General features: G+C 43.8%; 1 protein-coding gene across 3 annotated transcripts in view; it reads left to right on the top strand.

The window, feature by feature from the left end:
• Positions 1-17,222, top strand: part of LOC123351545 (sodium- and chloride-dependent GABA transporter 2) — a 503,805-nt gene that overhangs the window by 5,959 nt on the left and 480,624 nt on the right. For 2 of the 3 annotated variants that reach the window (XM_044990959.1, XM_044990950.1), the window contains exons 2-3: positions 7,559-7,774; positions 16,835-16,969. In XM_044990959.1, coding sequence (XP_044846894.1) covers positions 7,564-7,774; positions 16,835-16,969 — 346 coding nt within the window. In that variant the 5' untranslated portion in view covers positions 7,559-7,563. Of the gene's footprint in view, positions 1-7,558; positions 7,775-16,834; positions 16,970-17,222 lie in introns of those variants that run through there. The other variant, XM_044990969.1, reaches the window with a different exon arrangement.

The raw sequence follows: 17,222 nt of genomic DNA, 5'->3' as shown, positions 1-17,222 counted from the left end.
ACTTATCACTCCATTATCCTCTAGATGCTTACAAATTGATTGTTTAATAATTTGTTCCAGTATCTTTCCAGTTAAAGAGAGGCTGATTGGTCTATAATTCCCTGAGTCCTCTTTGTTCTCATTTAAAAAAAGATAGGTATTGTGTTTGCTCTTCTCCAGTCCTCTGGGACCTAGCATATTCTCCACGAGTTCTTGAAGATAATTGCTTATGGTTCTGAGATTGCTTTAGCTAGTTCCTTAAGTACCACAGGGTAAATTTTGTGAGGCCCTGATGACTTGAATACATCCATCTTATCTAAATATTCTGTAGCTTGTTCTTTTCTTTTTCTGGCTTGTGTTCCTTCCCTCTTGTTAATATTAATTGTGTTAAACATCTGGTCACAATTAACCTTTTTAGTGAAGACTAAAGCAAAATAGGCATTAAATATCTCTCATCTTGATGTTGTCCGTTATTGGCTCTCCTTCCCCGCTTAAGTAGAGGACCTACACTTTCCTTCGTCTTTCTCTTGCACCTAATGTATTTGTAGAACAACTACTTTTTGCCTTTTATGCCCTTGTCTAGGTATAATTCATTTTGTCTTAGCCTTTCTGATTTTAAGCAAGTTCCTATAACCTGGCAGGATATTGGTCAGTATATTATCCCCCATCTGTACATATAGGCAACATTTCTACTACCTCTTTCTACAAACACACTCAATTAAGGCCTAGCAGAGTTTGAAAAACTGAAATGACCAGTATTCTGTTGGTTATCAGGTAAGTGGAAATGGATAACATTTACCCTGGCTTTCAGTTCCCAAATTGTTTTAATGCAAATTTTGGTCCTGGCATCTGGGAAGTCTCCTGCAGTAACTGCATGAATATATAATTCTGAAACACATGAAAAACATTGATAATTAGTGGGACAGAACTGCAGAGGAGAGGTGGGAATGGGAGAGTAGCAACTCTCCTTGTCCAAATGTTATAGATTGTAATTAGGACAGAGCAAATGCAAAATACAGCGAACAATTTCGTTATTCCAGGAATTTCTAACCAACAACAGATTGTGCGTCAACCACTTTTCTGGCAACACAGGTTAAACTTTTCGAAAACATCTGAGTGATAAAGGAGCATAAGAGCTGAAAGTAGCTAGGACTTGTGTTTCTGAGGCACTTTTGAAAATCCCACTCTCCTACACAAAGGATGCACCTACGTCATCTAGCAGACGCTGAGGGGAACTCATGTCGCTATGCCTTGCCCAGAAAACAACTCTAAGGTTTCTTTTCCTTTTGCAGTTTCATTTGAGTAACTGGCTTTGATTCACCCATACTTTAATTTTATACAGCACCTTAGATGCCTGGAGATGGATGGGTCCTTTAGAAAACAAATGAATAAACTATTCCCTCTCTTACCCATTTAATGAAAATGTGACATTAGGCCAGACCTAACTGTGATTCCTGTGACACCCTGCTAGAGACTTCCCTGCAACTAGTTATGAAGACTTTCTTTCTTTCTTTGCACGCAGTTAGCAAGCCGGGTGCCCTGTGCTCATGTATGCTTGTCCTATAGACTTCACTTTGAGTGGTGGGTGCGCAGCCCTTCTGCAAACCCGGCCCTTAGTGTTTATGAAGCACTTTGACTCCCTCCACTCTGAAACTTACTATAGATGTGCAAGCTATTGTTTGTTGTTATGCTGACAGTTACCACCCAATCAATGTAACTTCAATTGCTAATGGAACAGATTTAAGAGAAAATCTTTGTAAACACTTTCAGGTAAATGGAATGAGGAGTAATAAAATCAACCTAAGTTTATAAAGAGGGGACATTAGTCTTAGGCCTAAAGCAGGTGCCTGGCAGACAGGTATCTCGGCTCTACTCCTGGATCAGACTTGATCTGTGACTGTAGAGAAGAATAAAAAACCCCACAACATCTTTTTGTCCCCAAAACAACCCCCCTATTGAACCAAAATTCTCTGCTGTGCACACAATTCTCCCCCTGGGGAGAGGATGAGAGCGAATGAATCACGTGTGATAGGTTTTAGTCATGTCACTTAATGCACCTCTGGAAGTTGCTCAGATACTATGGTATAAGAATCTGTATAGAATAGAAGCCACTGAATAATTAAGCTTCACAATAGTCCTGTGAGGTAGTCAGTTTCACTCACCACTGAAATGAGCTACTTCTGAGATGAAATGGGGTAGCTGTTTAAAAGCACACAGCAATTCTGCATGACAGGAAGCAGAGGATACCGTGTCCACTTGAAATGGCAGGAGGAATTTAAATAGAATAATTATTTGAGATGGAATTTGCTCAGACATCAGGGCAAACAACCTTAATCCTACAGAGAGTTCTATGGGATATTTAATATCTATATGTGGTCAGACTTTGATAGGCAATATCACAAGTAACACAGTCCCCCTAATACCGTGATGGGGCATTGGTTTAATAGTTACTCAGATGGGAGAGCACTGCCTACTGAATTGTCACTACAGCACCTATGTACCCATTGGACGTCAGTCTACTATAATCTATACAACATAACCTGGCTCAACCAAGATTATCTTGGGAGATACAACCTCTCATTGTGGTATCTCCCATGTCAAAGCTGCAGGATCCCTTCTCTTTCCTTTCTTTGTGGATTGGTACCGCATTTGCTTTTCCCTGGTTCTCTGGTATCTCCCCACTTTTCCTTTATTTTAAAATGTATCAGTATCTTGGTAAATTTGATAACTAAATAAGTCTCTTAAGCTGGGACGCATATTGTCCAAACACACTTATTCTATGTTTGTATTTTCCAGTATTCCTTTACCTGCTTTTTATGATGTTATTTCCGTCATATTTCTGATTGTTTGAACCTCTTTTATTCATTCTTCTTATTGAAGACATTTTTAAACATTCTGTATCTCAACCATTCTGAGTTCATCCCTTTCCACTCTTTTCCCTACAGACCTTTTTTATCCCAACATATTGTTTCAAAGCCCTTCTCATTCCCATAACTCCTTTGGCTGGTATAACTCATTTAAATATGTTGTTGAACTCTCAGAATCAATTAAGGCTTATGAGGAAAAGGTATTTGTTCTTTCCTTCTATTTCCAACAATGAGCTTTTTTTTTTTTAAATCCTCAGATCTATTGAATTAGTACCTGAATTATACTGACTGCTTGTTCTTTTCCCAGAAGAACTCTGTGGTGTACCTTAATTATGTTATGTTTTAGTCTTCTCCAGCCTTCTTCTGTGCTTGTGGATTTTAATACCTCTTCTCATTGCATTGTGCTCATTCAATACTTTAATTCCTGAAAATGTGCTTTCCTTTATTCTGCTGCATTCTGTGCATTCTTACCTGACTTGGCTCAAGTTGAATAGTTTGTTATGACTGGTAATGGACTTCCCAGTTGTCCTCCACTGTTCCTCCCAACTGGCTTCTCTTCTGCCTGGAGCTCTACTTTCTAGATCATAAAGTTGTTGTCTTTGTAACTTGGGAACATCTTTGCATATTTACGCTGATTATCCAATACATGTCTGGGTAGCTAAGTCCCTTGTGAGTACAATATACAGTGGTTTCAAGAACTTCCAGGAAATTTTCCATAATCCATCTTTTTTTGTCCTGGGCGGGTCTGTAGCAGATGCAACCTATAATTTTGCCCCCTTTTAATCCACTGTATCATTGTCCAAATTACTTAACCACTACACTCCTCATTGTTAGATTGTATTTCTCACTGGGATATTCCCTAATGTCTCACCCATTAAAAGTGAGATCTGTGGCAGTTCACTAGTTCTGTAGCTATGCCTTCCTCTCTCTTGCGAGACACCAATGACGTATTATTGGAAGACACACCTAAGTAAGAGCTCATTGGCCTGAGAAAGGGGTGGGGCAGAGATTAGTGGAATGTACTCCCACCATTGATTAGTGGAATGTACTCCCACCATTGGAGCCTGCCTCCTCCTCCTGCCATCTTAATATCCTGCTTGTGAAATAATTACGGTGTAATAATCCATAATGGAGATTTAAAAATTTGCCCCACACTTTCCCCCATCATTAGGAGGTAAATCCATGCAGAGAGGTCACTGGGGTTTGCGCACGTGCTGTGCTCATTCACTAGCATTCCAAGGGAAGGCTTAAATCTGTGTTATAGAGACAGCAGTGAAAATTCACTGTAAGTTAGGTTCTGGTCTTACCTGTTTCTGATGCAGCCTGGAACGAGAACTTGCCTCTGGTATGGCCTTGACAGGCATGTGTGAATTTTTCATTTTTTGTCCCTTGAACTGAGGGAAGAGAGACACAGAATGAGTAACAGAGGGAAAGAGGAAGAGAAGTAGATAGAGAGGGGGAGAAACAAACAATGAGAGACAGAGGGACAGAAGTAGACACAGGGTGAGAGACTGACAGGCAAAGCAAGGTAGAGGTACACATGGAGCCAGTCCACCCACCCACACAAGGAGAAAGTAAGACACTCACATGGACTGGGGAGAGAGCCCCTTTTGCAATGGCCATAAAATCAGTCATGTGTAGATTGTTGTCCAGCCTTGGAGGAGTGGGGGAAGGAATGTGGGTTGGGCAAAGTGTAGAATTGCACCACTGCAGAATTTTTCTTCCACACTTTAAATAGCCAGTACCTTTCCCGACTGCCTTCACATTTCCCTCCAACCAGATCCTTGACAGCTCCTCCCTTAAGGTAACTGGCTCACTGTTTTCTTCTGCTTTCCTTCCCCCAACTCCTTTTGTTACTGTGTGGTTGGCTATTTGTTTAATAATTTTCTAGTGTGTAAAATTTTTTTCCCCTTATTCTTCTGAGGAATTGCTGTCAGATGCTTGGGAGTGTTCAGTGTGTGTGTGTGTGTACACAAGCACACCTTCTGGAGTATGCTGGGGTAGAACCCCCACTCTTCCGGGGGCAACACCACTTGTTGTCATTGTGTTTTTCTGCTCTTTGTGAGAAATGGCTGTACAGGAGAATTAAACGGGGCTTTGACAAGCCACCTCAGTGGGACACAGGAGAGATCAATGGCAGATGCTGTGTGCAGGAATGTGCTTCCATTGCTCAAATAGTTCTCAGCAATCCTTGCTTATGCACAGTACCTAAATACCTGGAGCCATCCTCCTCCTCCTCTGCTGATACGTCCTGCTGAGTTTTGCTGCCATTAGTATTCCTTGTAGGGAAGGAATAGGCACAAATATCCCATGAATTGCTGCAGCAAAATCATGGTACAATCAGCACCCCAAGTCAATGTTTCCCTGCAGTATTCTGAAAACACTGGCTGTGTAGGAATTTGCACTTAATTCAGTCCCAGTCTTTCTCAGTAAAAGACTTTTTTCTCTAGGGAACTTTGCAGGACAGTGAGCAAATAGCTCACCGCTGCTTTAATCCTTTCCTGCCTGCAGAAGCACTTTATTAAATAGTGTCTGAGCACCAGCTCTGCAGGAATCCACAGCTACTGCAGTCCCAGACTCTGCTAGCAGGAGTCACTGTAGGGAGTAGCTTGGAAGCATTGGCTTTGGGCTGCTCACAGCTATTCGTTTCTAGCCTCACCTAGCAGACATTGTAGGGCAATGGCTTTAGGGAATGGAGCAGGGGCACTGGCCGGGGAGGAATTCACAGCTGTCACCCCTCTATGTTACACATAATTTCATAACTACTCTGCCTTTTCCTCCCCTGTAAGCTATACCTTTAAATCCCTGAGAACTCAGCTCTCTGCAGAGAGAGGCAGCTATTCTGAGAGGCAGAGCTGCTGCAGCCTGTCGCAGAGGAAACTCACACTGTGCCCTCATCGAAGCCGTACTTTACTGATTGTTCTTGTTCTCCTAAAGGGACGCTGTCAGCGTGGAAAAAAATCCCATTTCTCTCTGAAAAACTTGTATCTTCTCTACTTACAAGTAATACTGGTAAGATCGCTTCACCTGACAGTGAAAAAAACAAACACTTTTCCATCTGTCAGTTTGTTTATGCATGTGATGTGGTTGGTGCATGTGACATAACTGGGTATAGTTAATCTCATGACTTCCCTGTGAACTTAGTTAATCAGCTTCTTCCTTGCTGAAAAAACCCTTATAAACTACAATAGAGGAGTAGAAAAACCCTTATAAAATATCTTCAAGACATTTAAAAAGATTAGTTAAGGCTTGTCTCCTACATTGGTACAGCTCCTGGGACAGCGTGGCCTCAGTCCAGATTGGGGCCTTTGGGTGCTAGATTAATATACACAGCTAATAATATGAGTAATACGTGTACTATTTAAAGGATGCGCTTTCAGAACTGGAGTGTTTTGAAAAGAATCCGTTTTAAATGATAATAAAAAAGGTAGCACCCCTTTAAGCCAAAATAAATCCATTAGATTGAAGGTATGTAGGTGCTTTTAGTATATGGGGAAAAACCCATAACATCCCCTATCAGGAATTGTAAGGAATGATACAAGAGTAACTAGTGCTGTGTGTGTGTGTCTGTATCCCTCAGCTGCTCTAGCCTGAGAGAGAGGTAAATAGCGGGGTCCCCCAAGGATCTGTACTGGGACCAGTTCTGTTCAACACGTTTAATAAATGATCAGAAAAAAAGGGGTAAACAATGAGGTGGCAAAATTTGCTGACGATACAGAATTTTACTCAAGATAGTTAGGTCCAAAGCTGACTGTAAAGAGTTACAAAACTAGGTGACTGGCCAACAAAATGGCAGATGAAATTCCATGTCGGTAAGTGCACCTTGGAGAAAACAATCCTAATTATACATACAAAATGATGAGATCTTGGAGCCATTGTGAAACAGCTGTTCAATGTGTGTAATCAGAAAAGATGATAATGTTAGGAACCATTAGGAAAGGGATAGATAATAAGACAGAAAATATCACAATGTCACTATATAAATCCATGGTACACTCGCACCATGAATACTGCATGCTTTCTGGTTGCCCCATCTCAAAAAAACATATTAGAATGGGAAAAGGTACAGAGAAGGGCAACAAAAAATGATTGGGGTATGGAACAGCTTGCATAGAAGGAGAGATTCAAAAGACTAGGACTGCTCATCTTAGACAAGAGATGACTAAAGGGGGATAAGATAAGAGGTTTATAAAATTAAGAATGGTACTGAGCAGGTGACTAAGGAAATTTTATTTAATCCTTGACATAATGCAAGAACTAGGGGTCACTTGATTAAATTGACAGGCAGCAGGTTTAAAACAAACATAAGGAAGTACTTCTCCACACAACGCAGAGTTAACCTGTGGAACTCATTGCCAGGGGATGCTGTGAAGGCCAAAAGTATAACTATGTTCAAATAAGGACTAGATAAGTTCATGGAGGATAGGTCCATCAGTGGCTATTAGTCAAGATGGTCAGGGATGCAACCCCATGCTCTGGGTGTCCCCAAGTCTCTGACGTCCAGAAGCTGACCTTGGATGATGGGAGATGGATCACTTGATAATTGCCCTGTTCCGTTCATTATCTCTGGAGCATCTGGCATAGGCCACTGTCGGAAGATAGGCTACTTGGTTAAATGGATCACTGGTTTGACCCAGTATGTTCTTATAAATTTCTGACTTGTTGAATGACTTGTAAACATAATGCTGAAAAATGGTACCAATCCTTTGAAGGTGGGATGGATTACAGAGTCCCTGGGGCAGTTAGCAATGGAGAGACGATACCTGCTCATCCAGGCATGGAAAAGCAGAAGGAAGAAGAGAAGAATCAAACACTGGAACGAGGCCATTGGAACAACAAGCTGGAATATGTGCTATCGGTGGCTGGGGAGATTATTGGCCTTGGTAACGTCTGGAGGTTCCCTTACCTCTGTTACAAGAATGGTGGAGGTAAGTACAGCTCTAGCTCTAACCACTTACATCAGCTACCCCATCTAGCCACTGATTTCCCTCTGTTGTTCTCTACTGGCCTTAAAGCTCCATGGTCACCTTGCATTTTGAGTTGCTCTGTGTCTATCTGCACTTGAGAGCTTTGTTTCCAAGAGGTGGTCAGTGAACTTGTTTGCATCTCGGGGGTATACACCTGTGTGCACAGAGGGCCTGATTCCTAGAGGTGCTATGCTTGCCCAAGAAATGCATTTCCTTAGGGGGCAGAGGCAGCTGTATTCGGTTGGCACCATACATCTTGCAGTTTTTCAGAGTGTCAGTCTGTGCCAAATTTCCCACAAGTGCTCAGTGTGTTTGTCCACTGCTAGGAAGCTTCTTTCCTAGAGGTTTCCAGAGTCCACATCTGTGTCCCAGGGACCCATTCCCTGAAATGCCTGGGGCCTGGCTGTCTATGCCCAAGAGGCCAATTTCCCAGCAGTGACCAGGCTGGAGTTCTTCACATACAGGCCTGGCATATCTGCATATTTCCTGGAAGCTCCTGATGAGTTAAGGACTCCTGGTGTAGCACAAGGGTTCTCAACCTTTTTCTTTCTGAGGGCCACCCCCAATATGCTGTAAAAACTCCATGGCCCACCAGTGCCACAACGACTTTTCCTGCATGTAAAACCAGGGCCGGTGCTACGTCACAGGGGGCCCCACAAAGCTAAATTGCTCAGGCTTCAGCCCCATGTGGCAAGGCTCGGGGCCCTGGGCTGCAGTCCTGTGGGCTGGGGCTTTGGCTTTCTGCCTTGGGCCCTAGCAAGTCTAATGCCGGTCATGCTTGGTGGACCCCCTGAAACCTGCTTGCGGCCCCTCAGGGGGCCCAGACCCCTGCTTGAGAACCACTGGTGCAGTACACATCCTGGAGGGTACCCAGCATGTCCGTCTGGCCCTGCAGGGATGCCTGTCGTACTCACTGTGTGTGTGGCAGGGATGAGATCCTGTAACATGTATGTATTAAACCATTGTAAGCGAAGGACCTGTCTGCCATGAAGGTGAACATTTAATAACTAAATGCCTGTGCACCCCGAGGGCACCAGTTTTCCAGAGGTGCCAGGCACGCAGCATTACTGAGGGGATTCAGGCCTAGTTTCTCTATCCTATCATCTGCCTCTCTTCTGGTATGTATTGCTAGTCAATGGGTGCTAACGTGAGTGGTACGCCGTCTCCAGGAGAGACATTGGGGGGAGTGCAAGCGCAGAGACAGCAGTGTCTGTGAGGTGGGCTTTATGGGGAAAAGAGCTGAGGTAGTATTCAGAGTCTCCTCTGGCATCTGTGAAGAACCCCAGCGTTGCTTCCTTTCCCTGCAAAATCATCTTGCCTGACTGCGATGGTGTGTACGTGAGATGCATGCACACTCATGTACGTGTGTAACGTGTCTGACACAGTGTGATGTAGGTGGGAGATGGAGTGTGCATCTTTGTGTGTGCGAGACACCTGCGTTCCAAGCACCCTGGGGCTTTGCAGGTAATAATTAGTAACAGATACATGAGCCTGTGGGGGGTATTTCCATGCATCTTCTCTATGGGGAATTCCCCAGTGCAGCAAATTCACTTTGTGGGTGGATTGTTGGTTTTAGGTTTTGCTGTTAGACTTTTTTCTTAAAGAAAAATTGAAATCCTCTCCCCTTCCCCCAAGTCCTGCTAGAAGTCAGAGATGTTTCTGTGTTTTCTGTGGAGAACTTCTCCAAGGTGTGGAGCAGGAATTCCCCCCGTTTGTGTTTGGTGATTTATTGCTAATCAGACTCTCCGGAAGTTCTCATTTGGCAAAGTGAGTGGCCTGGGGACCTTGCATTGAAATCTCCTGGATTTCACTTGGAAAAGTCTCCTGGATCTAACTAAACCACTTTCTCATGCCATTGGCATGAAGAGGATTAGCCAGTTAGCTACTTTCACTTGGTATTTGCTGCTTTTCACCTGGTGCTTGAGAATGTTGTTTTATTTTTGAGGGGGGATTAGAAGGGAGGATTTTTCTTGTTTTTCATTTTTAATCTGGAACGTATCTAGGTCACTAGCTGCATGGTTTCTGCTTTCATTCACTGTACTGTTCCCATGGGCTCCCTGCACAGCCCCTGGAAGTACTTAAGGATAACGTGAAGACTGGTCACTGCTGGAATGGGAAAAGCAGCTCACAGAGCCACCTTCCTGCCCCTGTTGCTGGTGTTTGTTAGTTTGGTTATCAAGTGCTAGAGTCCTGAGAGGAAAGGGATGGTTTTGGGTGGTGTAGAACCTTTGTGAAACTGTCTTATCAGAGAGAACCCGGTTTGGTCAGATAGTTCAGGATATAGAGAGATGGACTTCCCAAATTTCATCAGTGCTAGAGGTGAGCCAGACTCAGAACTATGGATCCAAACACTCACAGACTGGGGTGGAGTTGAAATCTGTATCAGAATCTGGCATCTGGGGACAGAAACTGTGTGAAATTATTTGTGCAATATTTTTCAACAGAAAATGCAGATTCAGTCTGACCAAAACAATTTGTGAATTCAGGTTGATTTTCATAAATTGTTTCAGTTAGGGGGAAAAAACCCTGGAAATGTCAAAATGGTTTGTTTCAGCATTTCCAAAACAAAATATTTCATTTTGGAAGGACATTGTTTCACAGCATCCCTCAATTATATTTAAAAAAATTAAACATTTCAGAACGTCAAAATCAAAACGAAACTTTTTTGACGTTTTGGTTCACTAAACATGTTTGAAATATTTTTCTTTTGCATTGACCAGAAATTAATATCTTATTTTTCAAAAAAAAATTTGGACCTGCACTTGAACTGGATATTTTGCACGTGGGACCTTTAGCTGCCTTCCCCCAAGGTTAGAACAAGAATGATTCATACGGTGACTCTTTTTTGTAAAGTGAGGAAGTGGTTGCCAAACAGCCTTTATTGGGGAAGAGGAAAGTGAAATGCAGGATAGCTGAGAAATTATCTATTTGAATTACGTGAAACAGGGCAGCTTGTTACTTTTCCATTCTTTTTGGCTCATTTCCACTTTGCAAACAAAGAATCATCTTTTGAATATTTAGAGTTCAGTATCCAATACCCAAGTCCAACATGAAAAAATAACTGTTCCTCCCTTTTCACTCTGACTGGGCTTAGGTTGTACCCCCCTGGAAGGGGTTAAACCCTGTCTACGGACGTTGGCCTCTCTGATTGAGAAGTATTGGGGAAGCATGGCCGTGTGGGTGTGCGTGGGTGTGCCTCTCTCCTCTCTCCCTGTGTGTCATCCCCACGTACACACCATCTCTGGTCTTGTGCTTGGTTGGAATCTTATTTGTGAGAACAAAGCAATAACACAAAGGAACAGAGGGAGGCTAGAATTACAAAGTAAGACCTCAGAGTCCTTTATTGGGGTCAAACTCCCCCTGGCTTCACTAGATTAAAAACTCTGTAAGGGCTTCAGGATTTGACCTAGCCTGTGCCTGGGGCAAGATAAAATGAGATTCAAACTGGGAAAATTGAACCGAGACTTGAGCCTGTTTCGGAGATGCAATTAAGAGGCGTCTCTTGAAGTACAAAACGGAAACCTAAAACCAGGTTGGCTCTGTTGTAACTGCTCCCTCTGACTGTTGTCCTGTCTGTAGGGCCTCAGGCCTGAGCAGTTGTGAAATGTCCTTGCTCCGCTACATTATACCACTCTTCGACTGTCTGTGTAGCGGCAATCCTACCCCCATCCCCCACTGCTGTAACTACATCAGAGGTCCTTGTGTTTTACACCTGGTACATAACCAGTCTCAGTCATAGTTCCTTATCATGGTTGTGACATGTATTTTCCAGTCTGTTCAGGCAAGAAAAAATGGTCATGTAATGATTTTATGTGTGTGATGCCAACTGCTGGCTGGGCCACAAGTAGGATAAGAGACTGCCAGACCTAACAAAGCATCCTCCTGTACTACTAGATGTCTGGGAGCCTATGAAGGGGCCTATAGGGCTTCATTTTCAGACTCCTTGCGCGTCTTTCCTGTGAGCGTGATACAAATAGCATGCTACCTGTTATCTGAAGGGGTCCAGTGTACTGCACTGTCACCGTAACCCCCTGCAAGGCACAAGGTACACATGGAGGTTCCAAGAGAAAAGAATGGTGGAGGCTGTTTGGCAAGTCAAGTGTGACAATGCCACAGGTAATCGGTGTGGGAAAGCGCTAAGGGTGGGACTAGGCTTTGCTTGGAAGTGAGACAGGGAAGTGATAGAAGAGGTGTCCCAGGTATGTGTGTGTGATGACCTACCCGTGCAACCTCGTGCCTGAGGTGTGCAATGGAGTGGTGTCTCAAACACAGGTGCTGTTGCACACCCTGGCTTGAAGTGGTTTCCATCATATTCAGGGTTTACAGTTTTGTTCAATGGCTCTCAGAACCCCCACTATACAAGTTGTTCCAGCACCCCTGGTCTCAAAACAGGAAGCCCTGTAATTGACTGGCATTGAAGGCCCCTATGCCTCACACAAAGACAAAGCGAGGATGTGTCAGCTGGAGGTCAGGCAGAGGCGAGCCTGCCGAGCTTTGGGTTGTACGCTCCAGGAAATAGCCACTTGGCATTCACACATGTGCAGACTTGATTGTGAGTCATTTTATGATCCATGCAGTAGAAGGGGAGTCCGAGGTAGGATTCCAAAATGAGCAAACCTTTAGGTTTATTGGAAGCCATCATGCTAATGGACAAACTAGAGAAGTGTTTCTCAAACTGTGGGTGGGGACATCAAAGTGGGTTGTGACTCCATTTTAATGGGGTTGTCAGGGATGACATTAGATTTTCTGGGCCCAGGGCCAAAGCCTGACTCTCACTGCCTGGGGCCGAAGCCGTTGCCTGAGTCCCACCACCCAGGGCTGAGGGCTTCAGCCCTGGGTTGCAGGGCTCAGTTTACAGGCCCCCTGCCTGAGGCTGAAGCCCTTGGGCTTCGGCGTTGCCCTCCCACCCCCCACGTCCAGGGTGGTGGGGCTTCAGCTTTGGTTCCCCAGCCAGGGGCAGCGGGACTCACGTGGGGTCAGGCTTTGGTCCCCCCTCCGGGGGTCATGAAGTAATTTTTGTTGTCAAAAGGGGGTCACGGTGCAATAAAGTTTGAGAACCCCTAAACTAGAGATAGCCAGAGATCCTGAGGAAGAGGGAAGGCCAGAGCTCAGGGTCCAAGTGGATGAAGCCCAAGACAACTATTGTTGCTAGGTAAGGGAGGTCATTTGGTAGCCTGTGTGAAATAGTGAGGGAGGCTGCAGTACTTTTCCTACTGGACAGAGGTCCCCCTCAGAAAGACACCCCCCTCCACATGGCACCAACAGCCTTGAGGGCATTCTCAAGAGAGGTCAAGGACTGTGAGTAGGCCATGAAGACTGGTCTCCCCTCTTGTTCCTGGAAGTGGCCTCTCTGGCTCAGGGCTGAACCTTCCTGGGGACGGGGACAGTGTGGGGAGGCTGGTGTTGCTGTCCCCTGGTGAGCCTGTTCTGTGAGTGAGGAGAGAACGTTTGCCTCCAGAGCTGTCAAGCCAGCCCCTTTTACTAATATTACATTCATGTGGATTATTTTTCGAAGTTTGTGTGGGAAGATAGCAACCCAACCCGAAGAGGCCAGCTTTAGCTCAGCACTGAATTTTAAAAAACAAGAGAGAGCAATTCTGAAGCAAAAGCATCTGACTGGCTGAAAGGCTGAACTCCTTTCTGTTGGAGGAGGTGAAAGCATCACTTATGGGCTCCCATTCAGTCAGTAAAGCAGCCCCTTTCTGTGTCATAGCCCAGTGCCTCTATAGAAGTACCAGTCTACTTCTGCACTAGCTTGGGCAGACTTCAATGGCAGAGTGTCAGGACCAAGTAGAAAGCAGACACAGCAGCTTTGCTAATTCAGGGCTGAATGAAGTTCACTATAATTTGCAATTTCTCACAGGTACAATATTGGCCTGGCCCGGGGATGGAGGAAGGCGTTTAATAACAGCAGCAATTAGTGCACAGGGACAGTGTTATACCTTGAAAGAGCCCGTTAGAGTAGGAGAACCAGGCAGAGAAACAGCTCTTGAGTTTTTCTGAGCAAGTTCACCCATTTCATTCAGCACAAATTACTCCATTAGGTAAAATGGATGTCAGCCAGATCCATTCTCAAGCCAATGCTGATGTGATGTAAACTGGAGCACCTTCTGTGTGTGCCATGAGATCACTCCAGAACCCTACTTGGATACACACTGCGGAACTGTGGTGCTCCTGCAGCTCACCCAAAGATGTCTTTAGAAAACTTTTCTGGCCAAAAAATTAATTTCCCTAAAATCGTTCCCACTCCTGTGTCAGCAGGATGCCAGCTGGCTCACAGGTGGGGTATATGGTGGTGTGGGAATAACTGTACTGGAGTAGCAGCAGATTTGAAAAACAAGAGATTTCGTTAAGAAACTTAATTTAACTATATGGGTAGGAGAGAGAAGAAAAGCTTCTAGGCTTGTTCCAGAACTCCACCTCCACAATTCCCCCAATAGGACACTGAGTGATGACTGCCTGAGCCAATAAAATGCAAGATAGCAGTATTGCATCCTCAGAACTTTTGGTGGATCAACTTACTGTGAGTGGGGAGGATGCTGTTACCTAGCAACTTTGGGGACATGATTAAGGCCTGGTCTACACACAGGTGGTTGGGTGTGATTTTTTTTTTGTACCAATTTGGTTATACAAGTACAAGCCTAGCATGGACACAGTTGTATCAGCACAAATGAGATGCCCCATAGTTTATTCCCCTTTTCTCATAGGAATAGTCTATGTGTAGGAATGAACAATATCGATATAAGCACCTTTTTACTGGTATAACTTGTCCACACTAGGCAGATGTACTGGTATAACTATACTGCGTAGTTAAAGTGGTACAATTTTTGTGTCTAGGCAAAAAGTAACTCTCTCATCTCCCACACTCCTCCCCAGCATTCTGGCACTGCAAGTTGCACGAACAAGTGAAAAGCTGTTAAAATAAAATAAAACCATGCAAGATTAGAGCTCATTGACAAATAAGAATGAATTACATACACCAGTTATAACTGGTTTCATTTTTTGGTGACATTTTAATTAAAAATGTGAATCGAGTTTTGTTATTTCCCATGTTTTCAATTTTTGGAATATTTTTCAAAAAGGTTTTTGGTCACCGTAGACACAAGATGTGTGTGTGTGTTTTAAATCAAAATACAGTAATTAAATAACAATTCATTTGAAAATTGAAAACAATAACTAATTAATGAAAAATTTCGATTTAAAATATTCCATTAAAATGTTCAATATTGGGCATTTTTGGACAAGATTTCATTAGAAAATTTTGGAGCAGCTCTGCACAATATTCCCCCCCACACCCTTACAGACTTAGGCTCTAATCCTGCAAAGATTTATGCATGTGCCTAACTTTATTTATGTGAATAGTCCCAGGGACTTCAATAGGGACTATTCACATAAGTAAAGCTACACATGTAGGTAAATCTTTGCAGGTTCAGGGCCTTCCTAGCACAGTGACGTCTGGCTGACCCATTAGTTCTAATCTCTGCAGACCCTGGGCCTGGTCCAGTCATGGTTTTGCTCAGTAATTACTGTGGGAATCTTCATTTGTATTGTTGGAAAAGTGTGGAATTTCTCAACTGTACACTGTCATGTTGGACTCTGCAGACCCCTCAGAGTCTGCCAGGTGACTTGCTAGCATCTGATCCACATGAGTCTACTCATCTTCCATTTATTTCTGCTACATATATTAAACTCTAGACTGACCTACAAGCATGCACTGTAATGGGCCATGGTTCAAAAACATCTCAAGAAGAGGGAAAGGAGGCAAAAGGAAGGAGGGCGTTTCTGAGTTCACTGTTAAATGTGTCCATGAAATAGACAAGCTGTGCAATGTGGCTGTTTGTTGATGCAGGCATCTTAAAGTTGATCTTTCCTGTTATTTTTGTAATATTAATTGAGCAACCTTGATGATGCATTAATAAAGCAGGGAGAATAGACTAGCTCTGGGACCTTTCCCTTCAGTTGTGTAGTGGAAGAATCAACTGCAAGTATTACCCCAGCATGGAGTAATCACAGACCTGATTCATTTTTTTACTCTTCTGATGTTCCCTGGGCCTCTCACTCCCACTGTAGTTACTGGGAAATTTGCCATGGGCTCCAGTAGCAGCAGGACTGGGTTCCCAATGTAAGTGAAATACCTTTCTGTACTACTTTCCTTTCAGTTGTGCTTCTGTTTCTTAACTGCTAGGGAGCAAGATGAACAAAAACTCAAATTGGGTGGAATGGTGGGAGCAGGCTGAGTTTATCCAATATTTGTACGTTAGCATCCTGAGTATTACCAACTCCAAGCATTCAAAAATCATAAATCAGCTTCCAAAAAAATGCTGAGATTTCTTAAAGAAGTGTAAGTGTGTGTGTGTCTGGAGTTTCTTTGTATTTGCCTTCTGGTTTTTGAGCCTTTAAGGTTCATGTTTAAGCTTTTCTCCCCATCTTAAGAGCTAGAAACATTTATCAAAAGATGAATCTGAGATTCTCATGGAGTTGCATGACTCCAGGAGCTGAGGCTTTAAGAAACTATCAAGAGACTCATGCTAAAATTTGCGAGAACATAGGCCATGTAGGCCTGTGCAAATACATGTAAAGACATAGACCCTGCCCAGGAGAGCTTACAATTGAAGTAATAACAAGACTTGTGTAATGCGATCTGGTCTCTTCACCACAGATGCAGATTTTAATCTTCTGAGGCAACGGGCAGGTTTGTCTTTATACCCCATCAGGTTTTAATGCCTCATTCACACTATGGTTGAAGCTGTGCAAGCAGTAATTGTGTTTTGAACTGGGTTATTGCTAGCACCATTTCCTTGATAAATTGATAGGGATTTTTTTCTTTGCCGTGTCTCCCAGGCCCCTTGCATCCTGGCCCTTCCTTCCTCTGTTCTCTACAGCCCATATTGCCATCTGTGTCTGCTTTCTCAGGGACCCTTCTTGGAGCATTCTTTGTCCTGGGGGAATTTTTCAGTCCAGGCCTAAGTTGGTCAATGGTCTAACGTTTTTTTTTCCATGTACAATGCTTAAATCTGCCAGGTGCTTTCTTTATCCCTTACCTCATCTTCCTCTTCACCTGTGGGATCCCAGTGTTCTTCCTGGAGACAGCGCTAGGGCAGTACACCAGCCAGGGAGGGATCACAGCCTGGCGGAAGCTCTGCCCTCTCTTTGAAGGTGAGTAGACCTCAGAGCGCAACCCTTTTTTGGTTGGGGGGATGAGGGGACATGTAGTGCAAGGGTCAGGAACTACAGCTGGGACATCTATCCCTCTTAAAAGAGACCCTCCCACTATACCCATGCTGTTCTCTGTGAAATTCTTTGGAAGTGCCTGTGATGTTACCATGAAGAATTGTGTTTACCCTCTCAGATCAGTTCATGATGTACCTCATCTGGTATTCTGCTGCCTCTCTCACCATCAATGTGTGAT

The sequence above is a fragment of the Mauremys mutica genome, chromosome 1 (genome assembly GCF_020497125.1).
Source record: "Mauremys mutica isolate MM-2020 ecotype Southern chromosome 1, ASM2049712v1, whole genome shotgun sequence".
In the NCBI taxonomy this organism is placed as follows: Eukaryota; Metazoa; Chordata; order Testudines; family Geoemydidae; genus Mauremys; species Mauremys mutica.
The sequence above is the reverse complement of the archived record's forward strand: the minus strand, read 5'-3'. Positions and strand labels throughout refer to the sequence as shown.